We start from the raw sequence: 23,478 nt of genomic DNA, 5'->3' as shown, positions 1-23,478 counted from the left end.
TAATATAGACTTGTCATTGCTTGTTAATATGAACTCACGAAACCGTACGTATGCTTCATGTATTCCATTAGTTCGACTTCCTTTGCAAGTAATTGCCCAATTTATTTGAAAAGGTCAACTTTTTTGTTAAGTCAAACTCTCCAACTGCGGATTCCAACTTGTTAACTCCCACATATATATTCTATTATACATACATACATACATACATACATATATATATATATATATATATAGTATTCCTTCGATATCACTTTATAATTAAGCAAAACCATGATGATGAAGAGGGGTAGAGAAGAAAACTTTGATGTCGACATAACAAACATGACAGATTGTTTGATGCTATTGTCCCGCGGAGGTGGCGGAGCTGGTGGAGATCATTTAAATCGTGTATTCGAATGCAAGACGTGTAATCGGAGGTTTCCCTCGTTCCAAGCGCTTGGCGGCCACCGCGCGAGCCACAAGAAGCCGAGGTTAGCTCCCGGAGATCAGCCGGCTTCGCCCCCGAAGCCGAAAACACATGAATGCTCTATATGTGGGCTAGAGTTTGCAATAGGGCAAGCACTTGGAGGTCATATGAGGAGACACAGGGTAGCCATGAATGATGAGAAACACAAGGATTCGCCTTTCAAGCACCTATCGCTGTCTCCGCCGCAACATTCTCCAGTCTTCAAGAAATCGAGTAGTGGGAGGGTTTTGTGTCTCGATCTGAATCTGACTCCATTGGAGAACAAGTTTCTTCTTGGAAAGGCTGTTGCTCCTGCTCTTCATTGCTTCTTCTGATATTTCAACTATCGAAACCTTTTTGTTTAAAAAATATTTATTTTTAATTTTTTGATTTGATTAATGACAGAGATCATCCAGATTCATTTAATTTTTTCTTGTAATATCATCATTTAATTTTTCATCTGTATATGATTTATATATGTTTATTCAAACTATATGATTAATATAGAGTATGTTTTTTGTGAGACGATTTCACGAATTTTTATCTGCGAGACGCGTCAACCCTACTTATATTCACAATAAAAAGTAATATTTTTATCATAAAAAATAATAATTTTTCATGGATGACCTAAATAAGAGATCCGTCTCACAAAATACGACCTGTGTGACCATCTCACACAAGTTTTTGTTATTCATATATTAGAGTATTTTTTTAAAATCAATTTAGTTACAACGACTAAATATAATTCTCATTCTTTATATATACTATTTATATTATTCTATACTTACAATATTATAATACATAATAGCTAATTCTGGGGTATATGGTTGAATTTTTTTATATAAACAAAAAATATCCCCATAAATTTTTTGTTTATCTATAACCATGAGTTAATTGCACCAATCATGATTGTGAAAATTTTAAAAGACATAAAATTTCTTTAAAAATATTATTAGACTAATACATCCTTATTTTTTAAAAATAAAACACATTACAAGACAAAAAAATGTAATCCGCGTGATAATAGCTATACCATGTAAGGAACTCTAAACAAATGCATACAAAAAGAATCTATGCCAAAATCTGATCTTCATTTTTCTCCATATATTCGTGGCATACCACAAGCATGTATCAGGCAATGCGCCGAAAATGTGTACCCCAAAAATCATTCGCACTCTATAGACAAAACAAAGTTTTATTCACTCGATCCACAAACTAATGGATTCCATAACCAACTCCTCAAACAAAGATATCTCGAGCTCTCTACTTATGACATTGGTGTCTTTGTCATCCACCTCCCACCATTTCATTGCTCCCTCGACGACCTTCTCGGATGCATCGCTGCTCTTTTCCCTTTCCAGGCTAATCACCATTTTCCACAGCATGTTTTCAACTTCATCACGCTTCATTCCAGCAGTAAAATGTCTTTGTAGACAGGACGTTGCGCGAGAATGAAAGTTTAAGAGTCGCTCAAGGATGGTCATCAAACCTGAATTCACAAGGTCAAAAAGAAGCTGTCTGTCAGATTTTTGCCAACATGCTTGTGTACCATATTTTTTCTCCAATGCCGCGAAGACCAAGGGGCTTATCGGGTACTCTAAGCAATCCCATGACTGGATAATATCAATTATTGGTCTATCCTTGAAACATCCTGCCTCGTCTAAAACATCGACAATGTAACAGAAATTCCGACTTTCGTCATCTCCCAACCACCTATGAACCTTTCCAGAATTATAAGAAAGATCAGTAATCCCTTCCTCTTTTTCCTCTTCGTTGCCAGAAACAACCATCTCGAATCCTTCAGAATACGCTTCTTCTGATTCAGAGTTAAAAACTTGAAATTTTGATTGCTGACCTGAAAGTTACAAATTGAAAGAATCTTATTAAAGAACAAGGTTGAATAATTATTGTTATGTTATATTAATACCTGTACTCTCAAAGCATTCAAAAATTGAAGGATATTTTGTATCAAATGATTCCAGAATCGAATCAGGACTACACTGACCGATGGGTCCATCCAATATTTTCTGAAACTCCGGAGTAACTAGTCTCGAGCAGTTTGAATAACCTGGCTCCTCCTCAGAGAATTCATATAATGATGCCTGCATTTGGGTGAAAATGAAAAGGATCAGCTGCTGTAAAAATTTGATTAATCTTTTTGAGAGAGGGTAAATGGTAGAATGGGAAATGTTATTTATTCTAATGACAAAATGTTCATAGATCAACTAAATATATTTTCTCGGTAGAGTATCATCTGCAAACATACTTATTAAATTGATAAAAATCTTTAGAACAGTATCCACGACTTTTGTTGATGACAATCTTGTTCAAGAAAGCATCAGTTTCATCCTCCATGGTACCATATACCTACATCATTTCTTCCCAGACCGACAACCTTATTGGGTCACATTAACTCTAAATGGTGATATATTAAAGATTAGGAGAGGAAGCTACTAACTTTATAGACATGTCTACTATAGGGAAACAATAGATGGTTTCAATGGAAGAAACGGGTAAAATGTCATGCGTGAAGATAGTTTCATACTTCAACAATCAGTTGAAGAAATAGAGGGAGTAGGGTGACTGGAGTAAGGGTGGCAGACAGAGTTTTGGAAGTAATGGGATTAGAGGGCAGAACCAGAATAATTAAGCAGAAATTTGTTAATATATGTTTAAGTATTTTGAGCTTGGTGCGGTGGTAATGCACTGGATAACTACACACGTTTTAACAAGTGTTCCATGTCATATTTCCACATAGACCAATGAAATACGCATACCAATTATATATCAACCAAGTATCTCAACACAAAACAATAACTAGAAGTATATGGATCCCACTTTGCTGGACTTCCCTCACATGATATGCCACCAGTATTTCCAATGGGGAATATGGAAAATAGTAGTAAAAAATGAGATATATGTGATGTCCTGTGGTCACTAAATCCATAAGCTGTGGATTGGTGAGGTGAAATTGTATCTGTAACAGAGAATGAGTGGTTATAGATACTTGAAACCTTATACAGATCTAACGAACCTCTCCAGTGGAAGCTTCTTGAGAATAAAAGGAAGATGCATCCTTCACTGAAATGAAACCAGAATTTGATTCTGGCTGCTGGTCCCCACTGATTTTAGAAAAGACCCCTCCATTGAAAGCTTCTACATCAGCCAACGCATCATTAAATCTACGTTGCAACGATAAATTTGACGGCCTTGAAACACCAGGAGCAAGTTTTATTTCTCTGCACCAATCATTCTCAGAGCTACCTTCCATCTCATCCTGATTTGTTTTGGCATATGTATCAGGGGTATTATTTTCTGAGCATTTTCTAGAAGAGTAATAACTCGATATCTCAACACTTGTTGCACTCTGTAACATGGAGGAACTCATAACGGGAGAAGAAAGTAGGTCACAGCCACTCCCACCTCTGTTTTTCAAGATATCTTGTTCCTTGTCCATATTGCCACCGTTCCCAGCAGAAAGACTCTCTTTAGTTGTTTCAGATTCAGAATGGTGAAAATTTCCACTGAGGTCCTTCTCCCAAACTTTTATGTGGCCGATATCTAAAGGAGAAGTAGAATCAAAATTTCTACTCTGCTTACAGGATTGAGTGCATAAAGCTTCCATTTTAACATGAGTTTGGCCCCTCCCAGAAACTTCAATCTTTTCAATTTCTTTTTTTATCTTCTGTCTTTCATAATTTTTCTTAAATGTTTCTTTCCCCAAAGAGGACTTATATAATAAAAGACGTGGACTGTTATTGAACTTCCTATAATAATAGACACCTGGACAAGAAGGGAAGAACGCCTGAGACTTGTTTTTTAAGTAATTCTCATCTTCACTTGCTGGCCTTGATAAATCTTGTAAATTGCTTCTGCACCTTCGTTGTCTAGATGTTCTGTTCGTAGTTCGATTACGATCAAAAAAGCTACGCATGAGTGGCTCAGTATCATTATCAAATAGTCCTTTATATGCCAAGTCACAATGATTTCCACTTTCAGGCCTTGATGACTCTCTGATTTCTGATCTAGAAAGTAAATCCAACTTTGTAACTCCACAATAATTTGTAGTCTTCTCCAACATTGGTGTACACCTTCTAACACAAGGAGAAACGTAGGATTTATCTATCACATCAGACTGGATTGTAAAGAAATCATTTGTATAAACAGTAGCAAGACTTTGATCAGTAGAAGAACTGTTGTCAAGTTTCTGAAGATATCTTAGGACATTCCCTGGGGCACCATGCTTGCCGTTTGTAACAATTGCTTTTCTGTCCTCGTGGCTGGCTCCAGATGTTGAATTTGACAACGGAACAACTGCAGGCTTTTCATTTGAGATGACCATTTTTACCGTCCTAGTATTCTTATCTGTGTATTTGTCGGGAACAAAATGATTTTTGTCCTCGAATATTTTTACTCTGCAGGCACGCTTCACTCCCTGCAACATCTCATTATTTGTCTCTCTTGAACGTCCACTACGGAGTGTACTTCCCTGTCGTAGGCCTACAGAAGCAGACTTACAGATATACCCATCAGATAGTACTCTTTGATATTTATGGAGGGGCTGCTGATGGGGCAGTTCATCAATGCCCATTAATCTAGCAATTACACTATCAGACACAAGTGGTTGCCGTCTCTTTTGGCAATTCTTTTCCATCTTGATCAATAAATTCTGCTAAAATTTCATCAATGCAGAAGCAAGTTAATAATCAGAAACGCTTGAAATAAATGATTTTCCAATCCAAAAAAACGTACAATAACGGTATCAAACATCAGTTCCAACTATTAAAATTCGACAACAGATATAAATGGACTCGACAACCTTGACCCTCAATTTTTTTTCACCAGTGAATTTCTAACACCTATTGCCACACGTTTTAACTGCCAACAATAATCAATATTGGCCAAGAAGGCAACAAAAATTGATAGTAAAACACAAAGGAGATTTTAACTTCTACGTTGAGGACGAGACAACGTCAGTAAACACAAAACAACGAAAGAAATCGAATATCAATTTGTTGTTACCATTGAAACTATAGCATTTTAATAAAAATTGTTGGCAGCAATTTTCGAAGAAGAAAATGATAGCCAAATTATTCCTACATTAGGAATGCCGTTATATCATACATTCAAACTGCACAATATTTCGAGTAGCACATACGGATCACAGCACAGTGTTTATTTCAAAATGCAACAAATAATGTGGAAAACATCTCATGCGATCAACCAACAGTTAGGAGTGAATCGCAACCCGAGTTAAGCATCAATTTACAAAAATCTATCGATTTCATTCGCAATAAAAACAAGTTCTATTTCTTACACTTCAATTTTTTTTTAAAGCATACACTTACAAAATCTGTCTGTTAGAATCCTACAAGAGGTGACATCACAACAATAGAATCGAACGCTACATGAAATAACTACTCCCAATCGGAGAACCATTGAGCTCAAACGATAAAAATGAGAAATTCTTGAATTAGAACAAAAATAAGAACTTCAACTCAATCAATCAACATACAGAAGGTATTGCTTAATAAGTAATAAAAAAAATGATGAATAAATAAATGGCAAATCAAAACAATAATCGAAGGGAACGCTCACCACTTATGATCGTCGATGAATGCCTCCACTAATTATCTGTATCCAAATTACATAGGATTAAAAGTGTGAAAAAAAATTCGAATTCAAAAAAGCAATTGAAAGATGATACGCGTCCAATATTAAATCTTCGATTGTGATCAATTTAAAATAGTTGAATTCATACCGGCGAGTGTGATTTCCATCCAAAATAAGAAACTGAAACTGAAACTGAAACTTGATTCTGTTTTCCAACACGGGTGGAAGTACGCGCCGCCACTGATGTGGTCAACGCTAAATTTGCGCCAATGGAGACGGGATTACTTATAAATGAGAGCCCATTTCAATTTAATCCGATATCAAATTGTAACAAATCTCTTCTTGAACAAAAAAAATAAAAAATAAAAACTAAAATTAAGTAAATTCCAAGTATAAATAAGCTATGATCACATCTAGATTTACAACAAGGAATCCGGAAATCTGTGTTAAAATTAGAGGTCTAAAAGAATTGAATTGAGTATGAAAAAATTAAAACTCGAATCAATTATATTTGAGCTCGAGTCGATGATAAAAAATTTTAATTTTTTGGCCAGTCTGGAGTTTAAGTTCGGTTCGAAATTTATTTATTTAATATATAAATATTTTTAATAAATATTATAAAAATAAAAATCCTAATCCTAAGTATAACAAAATATGAGAGTTTTAACAAATAATTTTTTTTATATTTTTATTTTGAATGTTTATTAGCCAATAATTTTGTTATATAAACAAATAATATATTTTTTGAATCGGCCGGAGAAACTCACGAGCAAGCTGGATTATTTGAAATATCTGTTCAAGATAATAAAGAATTAAATAAATAAAAGAATAAATCCGGGCCGTTTTGGGAGAAAATAATAAGCGTGGAAATATAGGAATATTACAGAGGGTTAAACCCCAGCTCGCCATAGCAACAACTGAATAAACCTTCGCCGATTAGTGTCAGCCCACAGACTGCGGGAGCAATCGAGGGAACGAATCATGCTAAAAGGTGGAAAATCTTCAGTCTTAACTCTTGCAGAGAAATGCAAGGTTGGTGATATCCTCAAAATTTTATCAGCTGATCCGAATATTCTTAGTTATGGATGCTACTGTTGTTTTACTCGCAGAATATATTGGCTTCCAATTGGAAAGGTAGTCTTAACTCCATCAAAGCTGATGCCAAAGGAAGGTATGCGCATGATCGTTGTCAAATTGATTTGCCGGGTTGTTTTTTTTCATTTGGGTGCTTGTGGTTCTTGTTATTCGATGGCCATCTATCTTACATTGTTGTATTTAATCAGCAAGGAAGAGATTTACACTTCGAAAGTGAAATACTTTGTGAAGAAGGGGAAGCCATTTATATGGATACCTGAGAAGGACTTGCATAATGTGGTACAAATCATTTTAAGTATTTCTTCTTAGGTTTAATGGTATGTACTTCCTTAAGCCTGCGTTGGGTTGCATTTCTGGAATTTTGTAAATTTACACCTTTAGACATATGTGATTTTTCATTTCTTGATTGGAAATGTAACTGTTCTATGGGGAGGGTTGTGTCTTTTCATATGTTCTTTTCATGAAGAACTTATTGAAGAAAAATACACAATTATTTGATTCCATTAGGAATTTGTTGTCTGAGGTAATATCGTTGTGCAATGGGAATTCATCCTTTTAAATAAACATGTCAATGGACTTCAACACAAATACTAGGTTTCCATTGGGATATATAGGTATGATATTGCAGTTGATGGGATGATTTTGTTCATTCAGTTTCTATCATAAATAAGAATTGACTCTATTTGATGCTAAATTTGAGCTTGCAAGTTCAATTCATGATAACTGCTGAAAAGCTTAATGAAATTTCATATTAAAGCCTTTCTGCTCCGTCTTTATGAAGGACTAACATCCCTCCGTGCGTGTCGTAAGCTATTTCAGTTTTTAGCCGTTGATACATGATAGAAAGTGACTATAAACAGAATTTTATTGGGAAAACATCATCCAGTAAAAAGTGAGATTCTTGTTCAAGCCTTACTTATTTTGAGATTAAGATTTTTGTGCTATGCTAGCTGTGCACCTATGACATTTAGTGGGTATTGCTGTGGTTTGAGCATGTGGAAGGGAAACTTATTCCAGGAGGCAAGCATAGTAAGTTGAGGATTTCCATAAGGTATCCGAGAGAGGCAAGTGTCTGATCTTATATTAGGCCATAAGAGCTTAAGTAAAAGGAAATTGCTTTCAAACTGGGGAAGACATGATTGAAAAGCAAAGCCTATTGTTTGTAGTGTCTTTCCTAGTGTTGTTAAAGGATGACCTCGGGTGCACCAAGCGCAAGTCAGTGCGCCTGGAGATATATCCCGGGCACATTTACGTCAAAAGTTGCGTGGTATCTGAGGTGCAAGACGCAGCAGGCACCCTTTGTCCTATTATTTTTTGTTTTTCTCCACACAAAAATTACAGTTTTGACAAGCATATGGTTTGAAGGAGTCCGTAGCTCATCCTAAATTACCAACCTCTATAAAAAACCCATCCTCTAGAATGGTAGTGGAAACTTTACCTTGAAGGTTGTGATATGCAAGATTGATAACTTTGAAGTATGTGCAGATGCTGATTGTAGTCTTCCTGTTCTAGAGAAATGTAACAATCATGGAGAAGTTGAATCAAATTCTGCTTTCATATTTTTCTTAATTATGTTGCAATGCCCAAAAAATGAGCTCCTAAATATATTGCACATAATCTAAAAAAAGGTGTAAGACACCGTAATTACATGCAGAGAGAAGGAAGCATATTATGTCTGTTTACGTACCCTTGTTAATAAGATTTTTCTTGTTCTAAATGAAGGAAGCTTCTGAATAGTGTGGCTTAAATCTCTTGTATAGTTCTTGTACTCATTCTTCTGTGTTTCAGTCATATATATTATCATCAATACAGAGGAATACAGATGTGAACGTACCTGTTATCATACTGTATCATTTTTTGCATGCTTGAACTGATTTTTAATTATTACTTTATCCTCATTGCTCAAAAGACTGGTTTTGTGGACTTGACCAATCATTAGGGCAAAAGAAGAAACAATTTAAGCAATTCCTCTTGGAAATGAGGAAAGACCAAAGGCTGCCAATGTTTATAAAAGGTGTTTCAAATTCCAAGATATTAATTGTGAAGTTGCAGTCTTTGCTGCATACAGCTCAGGACATAATTTCACTTATCTTGTCATCTTGACAAAAGATATGAGATTCATCAAGAGAAGACACTAGGACCATAATGCATGTTTTAATCTTCAAGCATAACTCGCGTGTTTATCAACTTCTTGCTATGAGTGGTTGAGTTTAGCCTGTTAATCCAGTGTTAAGCTCTCCTTGCTTAAAAAGATCATTCTTTTTTCAGAATGTTCTTATTGATGAACGCAGCTCTTTTGCCGTGTCCAGTCCATTTCCTGGTCCACTTGCAAATCTATTGAAGTCAATAGAGAAGGTGCGAGCTTAGTTTATCATTTTTAGACTCTAAGCTTTTTAGCTTCTAACATGGATTCTCTTGATTTTTATCCTTATTTGTGTTTTGGCATTTATTCCGGGAAAATGGGCTTTATGAACAGAAAGAAGAATTAATATGTTCTTGCAGTTTTTGTATGAATGAAGTAATTCTATACCTTTCTGCAGTTGTGTAGTAATATGGGGAGGTTTGTATTTCGTAATAACTCAAGAATATTTATAGCCTTTTGTTATGCAGCTACCAGCTCGGGTTGCTTTGATGGGTGATACTGTCCGACTTACTGAGGAAAAGGTAAATAAAATAGAAGAAATTTTAGCCTATATATGACACTTCTGTAATATGCTATCTTTCAATTATATTTTGTCTGGATCTACATTCATGAATCTTGATACCTCTCCTGGTGCTCATGATGCAAATGCTTATTCAAAATTCGTTGATCCATAGTTTGACCAATTTGTCAAGAGACTAGAGAAATGCTTGCTCTTCTTTTTGTCTTCCTCAGGCCAAGTTGGTTACTGAGAGCATCAGAGAAACCCTATTAGCAGACCAAAATGCTGTTAAAGACTCAAGCTATTCAGTCTCTGGAATACTGAATTCATCCTGTGCTGGTCCTGTGCCTCGAAGTACGAACCTCCTGGAATTACTTGAAGGCAATGAACAATATTCTGTGTACAAGTTCGATATGAGGTTGCGAATCTTTCTAGACATCATTTTTCAAATATTTTAAAATTGAATCGGCCAAATCAAGTCACACTTAGAGATCATTCTCGAGTCATATTTTATCGGTGTAATTTCGACAAAACCCTGCAGCTTATATTTTGATCCCTCCAAAATAAACTAGACTCCCTTCATGTTATCCTAGCCCTATCCATGTCTCACATATGCCAATGCAAGAACTACTTGTCTCAGTTGGGCTGTACCTAAGGTCCTAAACCTTCTTGTGTAACAACTTATTCTGGCAACTGATGGAAATTGATGACCTTCCTCTGTTCATGCACCTGCTCATTGTATGGTTCTTGCGTGCCATGGGTGTAAATAATGGGTTATCTTGGACATGTGAGTTTTTCGTAACTTTCCAAATGGCGATATGTATTTCTGTCTTTAAATCAAGAGGTATGAAATTTACCCGAATTTTACATGGGCGGGCGGGCTGGCATGCCTTTAATGATCAACTTGAGGAGAAAATCATAAGTTATAAGCCTCACATTTCAGAATGATTTAATTAACAAGTTAGAGTTTTCATTTAATATGGCTTCTGAATGAAGTCTTTGCATGTCTTCATAACTTGGTTGTGTGAACTTACCTTTTAGTGAATAGACTGATCCATTATTAGAAAATGATAAATGAGAGCAGAGGGTTGCTTCAAACCATTTATTTCAGTAATTATTGGAAGATTGAGAGCTTCTGAAATATAAATTGGTTGGTGAAGTATATTTACATTATGCAGCTCGTGCACGTATATTGATTGTAACAGAGGAGTTCATGAAGTAAATGTTGAGGATGTTCAGGAGTCTAAAGCCGATTCTTTATGTGAGACCTATTTCTGTAACAGACAATCATTATGCTCATTTTTTTCCGTTTTATTTTTATGCTAGTCTTCCTTCTTGCTTGGATGTACTAAATCTAACATAGGTGTTGTTTAGCTCACTTTTCAATGAGCTTGATTGATGGAATTAATCAGAGTGAAGTGAGGCGTCGAGCTCTTGTGCTTTTCTGTATCAATTACCTGAACATCAATGCAAAGGTAAGGCGTGAATTTTGTTTTGTTGATAAATTGGATGAGTGCATATCATGTATGGCATGATCATTCAAAGATCATTGACATCCACGAATTTCTTGTGATTCATCCACTATCTTTTTGGCAGAGTTTAACTAACCTGTGGTTTATTTGAAGGATGCCCTACTTCTTTCCTTGGATAGAAAGGGATTTGATGTACTGGCTAAAGTTCCGGGTTGTGTAAAGGTTGACGGATCACACGAGTACCAGTGGAAGGAGTTACGATTCACAATGAAAGAAGAAGCACGAGATGTAGAAGCATTTTGTAATAAGCTGCTTCAAATGGAAGAGGATGCCCTCCACAAAATCTCACATCTCAGTGGCTTATGAGAATTAAAGATATTTACGTGCATGTAGTGTGCCCTTGTAGGATTATGTTTGTTCCAATAGTGAAGGATAAATTTCCCCTTCTTAACATTCACCTGAAAAAATCTCTAAAGTTTATTAAGCTTCTAAAAAAAATAACAGCATCTATCTCATGTTACTTAGTAAAAATATTTCTTAGCCTTTCCAAGGAGTTGTAAGGCTCTTATGTGGTATAGATCATTAATACTTTTCGTTGTTCGGATTTGTCCACGCTATTCTAGGACTAATACTTCCTCTTCGGTATGAATAATTCTCCGCCCTTGGATCCAACACCATCAACACGTATGGCGGACCTCGCGAAAATAAGCGTAGCCTATATGATCCAAGTGTATTGATAGGAGGAAGAGTGAAACTCTGGATATACCGTTCTACTGTATGAATAACTCCCCACCCTTGAATCCCTCCACACATATGGCAGACCTCGTGAAAATAAGAGTAGCCAATCTGATCTAATGGTAGGTGTTGATCGGAGGAATAGAAACGACTGAAGTAAGAATGGACAAATTCTCATTCATCATATTTTGCCTGTAATGGCTCTTATTCGACAAGTTTAAAAATAGATGGTGGCGGAGTTATTGTGGTAGCCTATAAAATAAATGTAAACAAAATATTTATGATCTTTTCATCATTCTAAAATCTAAACAATTTTGTGAACAACGTTTTTTCTATTTCGTCCCCAAATATTTGGAGGCTCGATTTATCAACGATTTTTCTTTCTAAGGTCTTCTTGATATATGAGAAACGTCTTATTTTGTAGGTGGGAACAAAAATCTTTACCACCCTTTAAAAATGGAATGAAATTAAAACCTTGGTAGACACTTTGGGGAGACGTGTACCAATCGAATCGAGTTAAATAATGAAGATTTTTTATTTTTTATTTTGGTTAATACACGAAAATATTACATTTAAGTTTTTTGTGGTAAATCAACATTTTATAATAAAAGAATGTAACGGATTAAAAAATGGAAAAAGTAATGGATGGTGATAATCTTGTCAAATATAAAATTTAAAAGTCGAGTTGAGTGCATTTAACAAGAAATGAACTGTAAATCTCATTTCTCTTGATATAATCGCATCGTTTTTTCGCTTAAAATATCACACATTGTTTATTACAAAAAACCGATTGTATGAGAACGTTGTTGCAATGACACTAGTTAAACTAAAACCTAGTCATTGCATCATTGAATGTTTATTTTTTGATTGTTAAATTTTGCATTCCCATAAATCACCCTCAAATCCAAACATTTTTAACTTAGCTGAGAATTATTTTTGAAAGACTATATTTGGAGCTTCAACCATAGATTGAAGGCCTAATAACTTTATTTTAGTGCATGTTTCGTATCAAAAAGTAATTATTTTCGAAATAAACCGAATTGATGGAGTAATGGAGAGTCCGACGTATATTGTCCACCGAATCAACTAGTGTTAGGGGTTGATCAAGAAAAATAGTCAATTTAGTTACTAAGTAAGTTGTTACGTTTGCGGTTTTATTTATCTAACTTGTCAAAGTTGAGTTTTAATCATGCAACTTTAATTTTTTGTTGGTTTTTAGTTCTATTTTGTTAGAGTGTTAACGTGAGTCTCGTCAGCCATCCGATGAATTATGACTAAAACTAAAAAAATGCAAAATTATAAAACTAAAACACAATTTTTATAAGTTAAATGACCTAAAACAGGCTGATCACGTATTAAAGATAAAATCCATTAGATCACAGTTGGGGATCTCTTATTGGTTGCTATCACAATCTGTTGTTTCAACATGTCTTCATAACTTCTTTATATATATATATATATATATATATATATATATATATTTGTGTGTGTGTCTGTGTGTCGATGCATTATTAGAATATGATAAATCAGAGCAGAGGGCAGCTTCAAATAATTTATGCTAAGTTTGAGATTTTCTGAAATATAAATTGATCAGTGACGCGCATGAACGATTTGCATCGAAAAAGGTTAGATTTTTGTGCAAGCGTTCGAGCGCGACTTGGGTGCATCGAATGTCGGACCAATCAAAGCAAAATTGCCCACCATGGTTCACCTGGTTTTTGCTATTTTTATTTTCGAAAATTCAATTTTGGATGACCTTTCATCTGCTTGACTCTCCAGCTGGATTGACTGTTGGTGCTCCGGCTGACCAACCTTTGGCCTTTCGGATGACCAATCAGTGACTGTCTATATGGAACCCGAGTGCCTTTATATAGAGGCAGCCTCAAGTCCTTTGTCATCACACAACACATCCTATATTTTCGTTTAGCTCTCTTCTTTGTTTCGTCTGCTGCTCCTCTGCTCTAGCTCGTAATAAAGTTCAGGTATTTTTCACTTCGCCGTAGTAGTGCCTCGTGTTAGGTTACTGCTGGTTGTTTCGTTGTATCCTGAAAAACAAACGTCCAAATTCATCCTTGAAGCACATATCGGAGGTGACAAATCTCTTTTAAGAGCACTGTACTTCGTACATGCCTCGATTTGGTTTATTTTAAACTTGCTTTACTTTACTTTTTTCACATACTGCTCACTGGTTTCTTACAAAAGTTTTCTGTATTTTATCGTTGGATATATTGTACAACACGATCTAGATTGATGGATTTAGCTAGTCAGAGTGAAACAAGATGCCGATTGTGTGAGGTCCGAAGCCAAAGAGAGCTGGAGCGATCAATATCGAAATAGGATACATGCGATCCCTTTCGACTCCTCCTTTGGATGCCGTGAATATGAAGAAAAACTACTCTCTCGCTGTGTGTGTGGGGAAGAGAGAAAGAAGTCATCTAAGAGCTTTTCAATATATAAAATAAACTGCTCCAATGAAATTCAGGCGTTAAATTTAGCTTCTTTTTTTTTAAATAGTTAGCTTTTTATTTAATCTAAGCAAAAGGGTAGTTTTTTTTTTTGGGGGGGGGTAATATGGTAATATAATTATTTACTTCTAGTATAGATCAGACATATGGGGACAGGTGGGTCAACCATTCTTTATTCGAAATTCCAAACAAGTTGGGTTGAGATATTAATATTTAAAACAATTACTTGAACTAATTAGATTTAGAGTAGGTCTATTGTGACACGATTTCACGAATCTTTATCTGTGAGATGGGTCAACACTACCGATATTCACAATAAAAAGTAATACCATTAGCATAAAAAATAACACTCTTAGCATAAAAAATAATACTTTTTCATAGATGACCCAAATAAGAGATCCGTATCACAAAATACGATCCGTGAGACAGTCTCACACAAGTTTTTGCCTTAAATTTAACGATATTCATGGTCCCATCCAGGTTGATGCTGCAAATTTGAAGTTCCCCCAAATTGAAAATATTTCTCCTGAGTTTCATTCTTTTACAGCGTGACATCATGAAATATAATATTAAGTGCATCTCTTTCTTTCTAAAACCAAGGTGTCATTCGATAAGGTATTAAAACTTGGATTCTGCGATCGATAATTTATTAATGGTTAATTATATCGTACAATGAAAGCATTATCCCCACAAAAAATCAATTATATGCTCATAGAAACATATAATTTTTTTTAAAAAAAATATTAATGATGGTCGTCGGATCTATTTCGAAGATGATACGCGTAAAGTAAGTTGAACTAAACTCTAATATTAATATCCATGTGAGAAAGCGTGTCAAATACAATTACGATTGTAATCAAATGAGAATGGACGAGGAAAATTAGCTTTCAGATAATATATTTAATTTTTACTGTCTTTAAAATACGTGTATATATATATATATATATATATATATATATATATATTTGTGTGTGTGTGTGTGTATGTGTGTATACACATGTGTATATATTTGCCATGGTATCTTATTTTTGGCGCTGAAAAATAGATAGTTGATGAAGATCTAAAGAGATCAAACATATTTGTGTAGGATTTTTATACAAGTCCGATTCTCTCGTTTTTTTTTATGCAAAATCTTGTGTGAGACGATGTGTCATGAGTTGTATTTTGTGAGACAGATATCATATTTGGGTCATCCATAAAAAATATTATTTTTATGCTAAGACTATTATTTTTTATTGTGATCGGTAGGGTTGACTCATCTCACCGATAAAGATTCGTAAGACCTTCTCAAAAGAGACCTACTCTTTTTTTTAATGGTCAAAAATACGTCTTATCCAATGTAAGTCTTATCAAGCTATACTTACATGTTTGAAAAATGTAAGCAAATATAATTCATAGATTAAGCTTGTGCTCGTATCGATTAAATCAACACTGAACAACAATGCAAAGGTGATTAAGGCATGAGATTTTATGTTGTTTCTTATTTAATGTATCTTGCAACGTAGATTATGATAGAGATTTAGGAAATCTGTCACAAAAAAAATCACGTTTGACTTACACTCGAATCTCCCAACTCATGAAATTAAAAGGAGCTTGTATAATGTATCTTAACAAAAATATTTATGAATTAGTAATCGTTCTAAAATCTAAACAATTCTGTGAATTTTTCTTCTTCTTTCTATATCATCCCGAAATACGTAGTAGTAACCTTACATTTTCGACGAATTTTCTTTCCAAAGTCTTTCTTAATTGAGGGTCGGAGAAAAAAATCTCGATCACCCTTTTAAATTAAAATCTTGGTAGACTGTTTCCACAAGACAAAGGATGAAATCCATTTTCAAACTTTAATTTGATATTAATAAATTAAACAAGCCATCCATGACATCAACTGATAAGCTAGAGTTAACTGGCGAAGACCGATGACTTTGTGACACGGAAATTAATTAGCAAATCCCTAATTTTTTTATATTTTTTTAAACACGTACATAATGTCTTGCCCTAATATTCCATTAGCATTTTATAGAAACTTGAGAAATCAAGAAAATAAATGGGAATAGTTTGTTCACGAAACCTATGGGATATTTTCATATATCCTCCGTCATGTGCGACGGATCGGATCGGAGGATCATGATTTCACAATTTCAATATTAATTTTTTTGTATAAAAAAATCAGACAATTAGCAAAATCGTCTTGTAAATTGGTGTAGGATTAAGCACTTGTCGGCTTTATCAATCGAGACATGATCTTGACTCTTATGACAATGAAAATTAGATAATATTTATCTTTTTACCAAAAACTATAGCTAACATCAATTTTGCAACTCAAATATACCCAAGCATGAACAATATCGACGTCCAAGCATATTTTTGGTTTTATCCTTTAAATTAGGTCTTAAACCAGCAAGTCTTTTTAACTTCTAATTATTTTTTCGGTTAGAATATTGACATGATTCCAAATATTAATAACATATTGATATCATGCCAACACTTTGACGAAAAAGAATAAAAATTCAATTTTTTGTAAAAAAAAAAAGACATATTGGAATAAAATCAAATTTTACATTCTTAAAATTAAAAACAAAAACTCAAAATATATCAACTGACGAGATCATAATTGTAGTTTTTCCTAAATAAACTGAGTCAACCATGACTTGATTTTATTATTTCTTTCATTAATTTTTTGTAATCAATTTCTAATATTTTACTGCACACATTCCGTGTTTGTATAATTGATTTGTTGTAGATAAATTTTTTTGAAGTTTATTTAATTTATATATAAAACAGCGAAGCTGTATGTTAAAAATATTTATAATTATTTTATTTTATTATATATTGCATTTATTATTTGGATAATGTGTGATTTTTTTTATAGAAAAATAATAATGTAACTATATTACATGCACATATTTGTAATTTATAAGATAATGTATGAATTTTGAATTCTGGTATAAAAATATTATAGCAATTAAATATATTTGTAATTTTTTTTTTTGTAAAATAAGGGTAGAATGGCTATTTAAAAATTAATTAATTTTTTGTTGGATAGGGTAATATCGTCCTTTGAAGTATATATCTTATGTAATTCTGTAAATAGTATTGATATATTATATCTTGTCCAGAATTTCAAAATTATTAAAGTTTATTATAATTTTGTCACATTATTAAGACTTTATTTTTATTTAATATATGATAACTTCCATCGATAAAAAAAATTGGACGGAATAAATGTTTGTTAACTTTCCAATGTATATATCAAGTATGAATCCCGACCCTAATTACATTTGGTCTCTAAACTACACTTTTTTTTTTGCCGAAAATAGGGCTATCCATATTATCATTTTCTTATTAAAAAAACTGAATATAATAAAATTAAAAATAAGCTTTGAAACCAAAAGAAATAAAAAAAAATTAATATACATTTTAAATTCCACGTATACGTCGTGGCATGAAATTCTATGATTTAAAATATTAAAGATGCACTGTTATTACTTACTATATTTTTTTTTTTTTCGTCGTGATTGCTATAACTCTCTGCTGAGAGAACGACGACAAATTGCGTTTATGCCACTGTATGATTTAAAATATTACAGTTATATTGTTATCACTAGTTATAACTTTTGATAAAGCGAAAATCCTATGAAACCATCGAATTACCCTAATTAATATCAGCTTTCTCGAAATAATTCAAGGAAATAATACCCAAATAAAACAAAAGAACTGTTATGTACGTATTAGTACAAACTTTAGTTACTTGGTTAGGTACGAAAGTTTCAAAGTCGTCGACTGATACACACAAACATAGGTCTATAAAAGGAGGCATAAAGTTATGGATATGATATATATATAACACAGCACTTATAAATCAAATCATCCTATATATATATATATAACTCGAAGGTCGGAGAAATGACACCACCGCCATCGACATCCGTTCCACCTGTGGTGGCGCTTGTGGCTCGGATGATCACTTTCATTTGCCTACTGGCTTCGGCTGTCGTCATGGTCACCAACAAGATCGACGCCGAGTCGATCAAGTTCAGTGACTTTTATGTTTACCGGTTAGTTTACATCATTTTTTTAAATTTCAAATTATACTTGAACCCACGATTATATATATATAATATATATATATATATATATATATATATATATGACAAAAACTTGTATGAGACGGTCTCACGAGTCGTATTTTGTGAGCCATATCTCTTATTTGAGTAATCCATGAAAAAATATTAATTTTTATGTTAAGAGTGTTATTTTTTATTGTGAATATCGATAGGATTGACCCGATAAAGATTCATGAGACCGTCTCATAAAAGACAACCTACTATATATATATATGTTTGAAATTTATTTATTTATTTTTGAAATATATGCAGTTACATGCTTGCTGCGGCTGTGATTGGAATCGCCTACACACTCCTACAGGCTGCACTCACATTGCTTCATGTGCTCACAGGAAACAAGATTGGGGGCGATGGCTTACGTACTGTTGACTTTTTTGGTGACAAGGTTCGAAATAACTACAATTTATTATAATCTTTTATATTTGTGTAGAAATTAATTAAAACTATTTTTGGTTAGATAAATTTTTATTATAAAATATATACTTTTTAATTAAAATTATAAATTCTGCTTCTCATAGGACTTTTTTGGTGACAAAGCCATAGATTCATTCACAAAATTGACTTGTGAGACCGTCTCATAGAAGTCTTTGTATATATCCAAATATTTTTAACTAACTAGAGTTTTTTTTTTTTTTTTTTGAAAAAAAAAATAGTAACGTGAATGGTTTGTTACAATTGGTTCTCCATGTACCGTTTGCATGATTTTAATTTCAAAATTTAAGGTTTTGAAATTAAGTATATGGAAACCAAATAAAATTATATCGACTGCAACTTAGCTATTTTTACCAAAACATAAGTAATTTTATTTTAATGTGGATTTTACACATGAAACATAATTTTTACCTCCAACCAATCTACTTTAAATTTTAATTTAAAATAAATAATCTTAAAATATTTCTAGCATTTATTTACAAATATTAATTATCTCCCATCAAATATATAGTGATAAATTTATTAATATATTTAATAGTATAATGGTTTAGATATTTAATTTAATTTATTTATTTGGTTGACGTTACAAGCTTCATATATTTCTCATAAAAACCCTTCTTCATATAAATATTTATCGTACATGCACACAATACGTGCGACGTCCATAGACACGAATGTTTCGATATAACTACGAATATAATACGACTGACCATTAAATTATTTGTCTAGCTATTTTGATTATAATTTGTTTGAGCTGCATGCAGGTAGTTTCCTACATATTGGCAACTGGTGCAGCCGCATGCTTTGGGTTCACCGTAGATGTGAAACGGCTTAACGATGCTTCGGAGAATGTTGCGGGAATTGCTGGTAACACAGACACCGATAAATTCCTGAACAAGGCGAATGCGGCTGCCGCTGTCCTCTTCGTTGGATTCATATTTTCAGCACTATCATCAATTATTTCTTCATTGTCTCTACCAAAAAGATTCTGAGTACGTACAAGGGCAGAATTTATTGTGATCTATTTGTTTTAATCTCCTTGCAATATCACCTCATTTTGGTAATAGTTTCTTATATATAGTGTTACCCGAGTTTCAATATTGATTTTTTTAGTTGGAAAAAATTAGTATTTTGTTCTTATATTTTGTTTCTTTGGGGTTTTGATCTTCTATGTAATAAAATTTCAGTATACATCTTGTATCTTTCAATTTTCGGCAATTTTTAGTCATTTTTCAGTTGGATTGCTGATGCGTTATTAACAATGTCACTGTCGCATCAGTGCCATGTTGAAAAAAAATAAAATTGCAAAAAAAAAAAAATGATGTACCAGACAATAAAATTAAAATTTGATAACATAAATTATCAAAATAGTGAAGAATAAATAAAATGACCAAAATTAAAATATTCTCTTTTTTAATTTGTTGTTTTTTTAATAAAAATTCAAAGAGATGCTTTTTTCCCCCCCTAAAATCAATTTTTTGATATCTATATAAGCCACATATCGAGCAACGAGTACAAAGAACTCAATTTAGTGCACATAATTTCGATAATGTCCCATCCAAATTACGTAATTTATTATAATTTTTAATGGGATGGAGTTAATATTTATGTGAAGACCCAAAATAAATCAGCTTTGTACCAAGCCTATAATTTAAAAGTTTGACGTGAACAATTATGCCTTGATTCTAAAAAATTAAGTGTTTTTTACCAAGCATTCACTCCCTTATAATAGCTCATATTTACATCACAAGTTTGAATAATATCCAGCAACAAAACACCTCATTTTTTATAGTTTGGATTAGGGATTGATGAGTTTTAATAGTCTAATAAATTGTCATTCAACCCAACATTCACCAACAATGAAAACAACATAAACGAGACATAAAATACAACATATTTTCGAAAATTCCAAGAGCAACATTCAGCTGATTTGGGATGAGTTGTAACAGCACAATGAATGAGAAATAATGATATTTAAATGGAGTAAATAGTCATGAATGAAAAACCTTTCAGCTGGTTATTTACAACTTATAAATAGTGGTTAAATGTAGAGTGAAATCACACAAAACGAAGTACAAACATCCCAAATTTTGAGCCCGTTATGTAACGCACTAGATTCATGAGTCTTTCCAGTATGCTTATGTCCTCACTCACAGGCACCTTAGGAAACTTCCCAGGGGTCACCAATCCTAAAATTACCCCAAGTCAAGCACGCTTAACCTTGGAGTTTTTATGTGATGACATACCGAAAAGAAGATGCACTTTCTTGATATGAGTAGTACCTATCAAATCTTTTAAGCACTCTTCAACTGCACAGTCTCATATCTGAACAATTTTTGAATCCCTCTCCTCCGGTGTACCATCGGTGATTTTGGAAAGTTTTCTAGGGTGCATATGAGTGAGAACATAAGCACGTTAGAAAGACTCGTCTTGGTATAGTGAGAACATTCGTCGAATCTGGGGCGTTACACCTTAGCAGCAGAATTTTCGAACCTTGTTTTTCCCAATTTGGAGTAGAAAATCCACCCAAAGTTGATCAAGAAGCTGTCCAAGACTCGAGCCAAGTAGCACTTTTTTCGACGAGCCACGTTTCGACAACAAGAAATATCCATGTGTGAGCATTCTAGCAAGCATTTTTCCACGTTTAATTATTGCTTCAAAAATTGTAAGTGATATTATATATATATATATATATATATATATATATATATATATATGCTTTAAAATGATTATGTTCTTGTTTTTGAAAATTCGATCGTACACTACTTGATTAATGCCCTTTGATCCAGATATGTTTCTTTCCACATGATTCCTTTGCTATGTTATGAAATCTTGAAAAACGCAGGATTCAAATTAAAAGCAGTAAGGTTTCCAAAACATGATGAGATAAGATAAGATAATACCCTGATACAGTGAGTTATAATAACTGATATATGTTATCGTCCTCTTAGAAGAGTGATAATTAGGGACTGATCAGTATAACATGGATATAAAGATGAATAATAGTGTTTTGTATAATTTTATGCTTCAATTATGATATGTTTTGATATCTTGTTTCGAGTTCTATTTGTTTCATGTATTGATTAATGTTGCGACATGTCACATTTGCACTCAAATTATATGTATATTTCGATATTTTTTGCATATGATTGGCTCTCACATGCTGAGTGTTTCTCCCAAACACTCATCCGTTACTTTTTCCACAAGATAAGGACGAAAATCAATTGGAATATGACGAACAACACATGTTTTGGGGTTGATGATCAAGTTCGAGGCACGAAGTTTAAGTATCGGTTTTAGTTTTATTTTCCTTTAAGTTTTCTCTTCCACATTTGTGTTGTGCACTATAAAAACAGTTCTGATTTATGTAATAAACTGGCTATTTGGCTATTTTATGTACGACATGACTTGTTGTTTTGCGATTTTAAATTGTTAAACAACGCCGATGATGCGTCTAAGTTTCAGAGCGTGATAATTAAGTTACATGCATAATACGTGATTTTGAAAATACAAGTATATAATTTATATTACATAATACTGCTATTATTATTATTATTCAATAAATAACACATCAAATATAATATAAATCAATATTATAAATACAATTATAACTATCTAACTATTACTATATTAAACTTGAGAGATAATATAGACAAAATTGGTGTGTGTTATGACCAGTTGTTGTCAAACCGTCGAATTACCTTATCAATTTTATAATTATCATATTAACTCTGTTTTCTTTGGTAATATAAATATTTGTATTATTATATTCCATTTATTCCACAACAAATTACAAAATTGCTCATATTTCACGAACTAATTAAAAAAAATTGATGAAATTGAAAAAAAAAAGATTAGAATGTATAATAAACATTCAACACCTACACAAGTAAGCTAGTTATAAACTAAATATTGTACACGTGATAATGCAAGATCAACTCAACCAACTTGCGAATCAATTTTTTGGTTGGTAGTCCAAACGTACATTCTATTTATATACATATAATTAAAACATTGACAAAATTTATGTGGGGACCCGGACGCTAATCATCTTCTTAATTGTCATTGGGATAAATGGATCAATTAATTAATTTGGGTCTAAATTTTTTTTTTAATTGCGGAACGTAATGTAATTCAATCTTATATACATATCAGTATAATAGCACAAGTCTTGTACAATAAACATCAACTCAAACTAAGGTTCAACAACTAATGTCAAGTGTTGAATCCTATCTACAGCAACATCAAAGTCTGTGGTCTCCACTCTAATCATGATCTCTCGTCATCTCCTCGACCTTGATCCTGTCCCACCTGTTGTCATGCACACATACAAACACGATAACAGCCGGAAAATTCCGGTGAGAATATAATCCCAGTATAAATCAACGAACATGCAATCATATGATAAACATAAAAGCATGGACAGATAACAGCAATATGTATCAAAATCTG

At 33.1% G+C, this 23,478-nt stretch overlaps 4 protein-coding genes across 7 annotated transcripts; 3 read left to right on the top strand and 1 right to left on the bottom strand.

Moving 5' to 3' along the window:
* The first annotated feature begins 217 nt into the window (after positions 1-217).
* LOC142517285 (zinc finger protein ZAT12-like) lies at positions 218-940 on the top strand. Its single transcript, XM_075619911.1, has one exon. The coding sequence runs from the start codon at positions 271-273 to the stop codon at positions 778-780; it is 510 nt and encodes a 169-aa protein (XP_075476026.1). The 5' UTR covers positions 218-270; the 3' UTR covers positions 781-940.
* A 522-nt stretch (positions 941-1,462) lies between these two features.
* On the bottom strand, positions 1,463-6,348 carry LOC142538312 (uncharacterized). Of its 4 annotated transcripts, none has more exons than XM_075643665.1 (5): positions 6,207-6,348; positions 6,044-6,079; positions 3,480-5,117; positions 2,373-2,547; positions 1,463-2,300 (listed from the first exon to the last, which is right to left on the bottom strand). In XM_075643665.1, the coding sequence occupies exons 3-5, from the start codon at positions 5,097-5,099 to the stop codon at positions 1,645-1,647; spliced, it is 2,451 nt and encodes an 816-aa protein (XP_075499780.1). In that variant the 5' UTR covers positions 5,100-5,117; positions 6,044-6,079; positions 6,207-6,348; the 3' UTR covers positions 1,463-1,644. The 4 variants fall into 4 exon arrangements, with proteins under 4 accessions (XP_075499780.1, XP_075499774.1, XP_075499783.1 ...); XM_075643659.1 differs by having other exon boundaries at positions 3,480-5,114; XM_075643668.1 differs by having other exon boundaries at positions 1,463-2,261; positions 3,480-5,114.
* Positions 6,349-6,906: 558 nt separating this feature from the next.
* On the top strand, positions 6,907-11,867 carry LOC142538304 (uncharacterized). The gene is made up of 9 exons (XM_075643654.1): positions 6,907-7,090; positions 7,168-7,229; positions 7,342-7,432; positions 9,422-9,508; positions 9,764-9,817; positions 10,029-10,213; positions 10,974-11,056; positions 11,170-11,270; positions 11,421-11,867. The coding sequence occupies exons 1-9, from the start codon at positions 7,040-7,042 to the stop codon at positions 11,631-11,633; spliced, it is 927 nt and encodes a 308-aa protein (XP_075499769.1). The 5' UTR covers positions 6,907-7,039; the 3' UTR covers positions 11,634-11,867.
* Positions 11,868-18,322: 6,455 nt separating this feature from the next.
* LOC142538290 (CASP-like protein PIMP1) lies at positions 18,323-20,259 on the top strand. The gene is made up of 3 exons (XM_075643645.1): positions 18,323-18,525; positions 18,847-18,979; positions 19,791-20,259. The coding sequence occupies exons 1-3, from the start codon at positions 18,374-18,376 to the stop codon at positions 20,016-20,018; spliced, it is 513 nt and encodes a 170-aa protein (XP_075499760.1). The 5' UTR covers positions 18,323-18,373; the 3' UTR covers positions 20,019-20,259.
* Positions 20,260-23,478: the final 3,219 nt, after the last annotated feature.

The sequence above is a fragment of the Primulina tabacum genome, chromosome 1, assembly GCF_025594145.1.
Source record: "Primulina tabacum isolate GXHZ01 chromosome 1, ASM2559414v2, whole genome shotgun sequence".
NCBI classification, from domain to species: domain Eukaryota; kingdom Viridiplantae; phylum Streptophyta; class Magnoliopsida; order Lamiales; family Gesneriaceae; genus Primulina; species Primulina tabacum.
The sequence above is the reverse complement of the archived record's forward strand: the minus strand, read 5'-3'. Positions and strand labels throughout refer to the sequence as shown.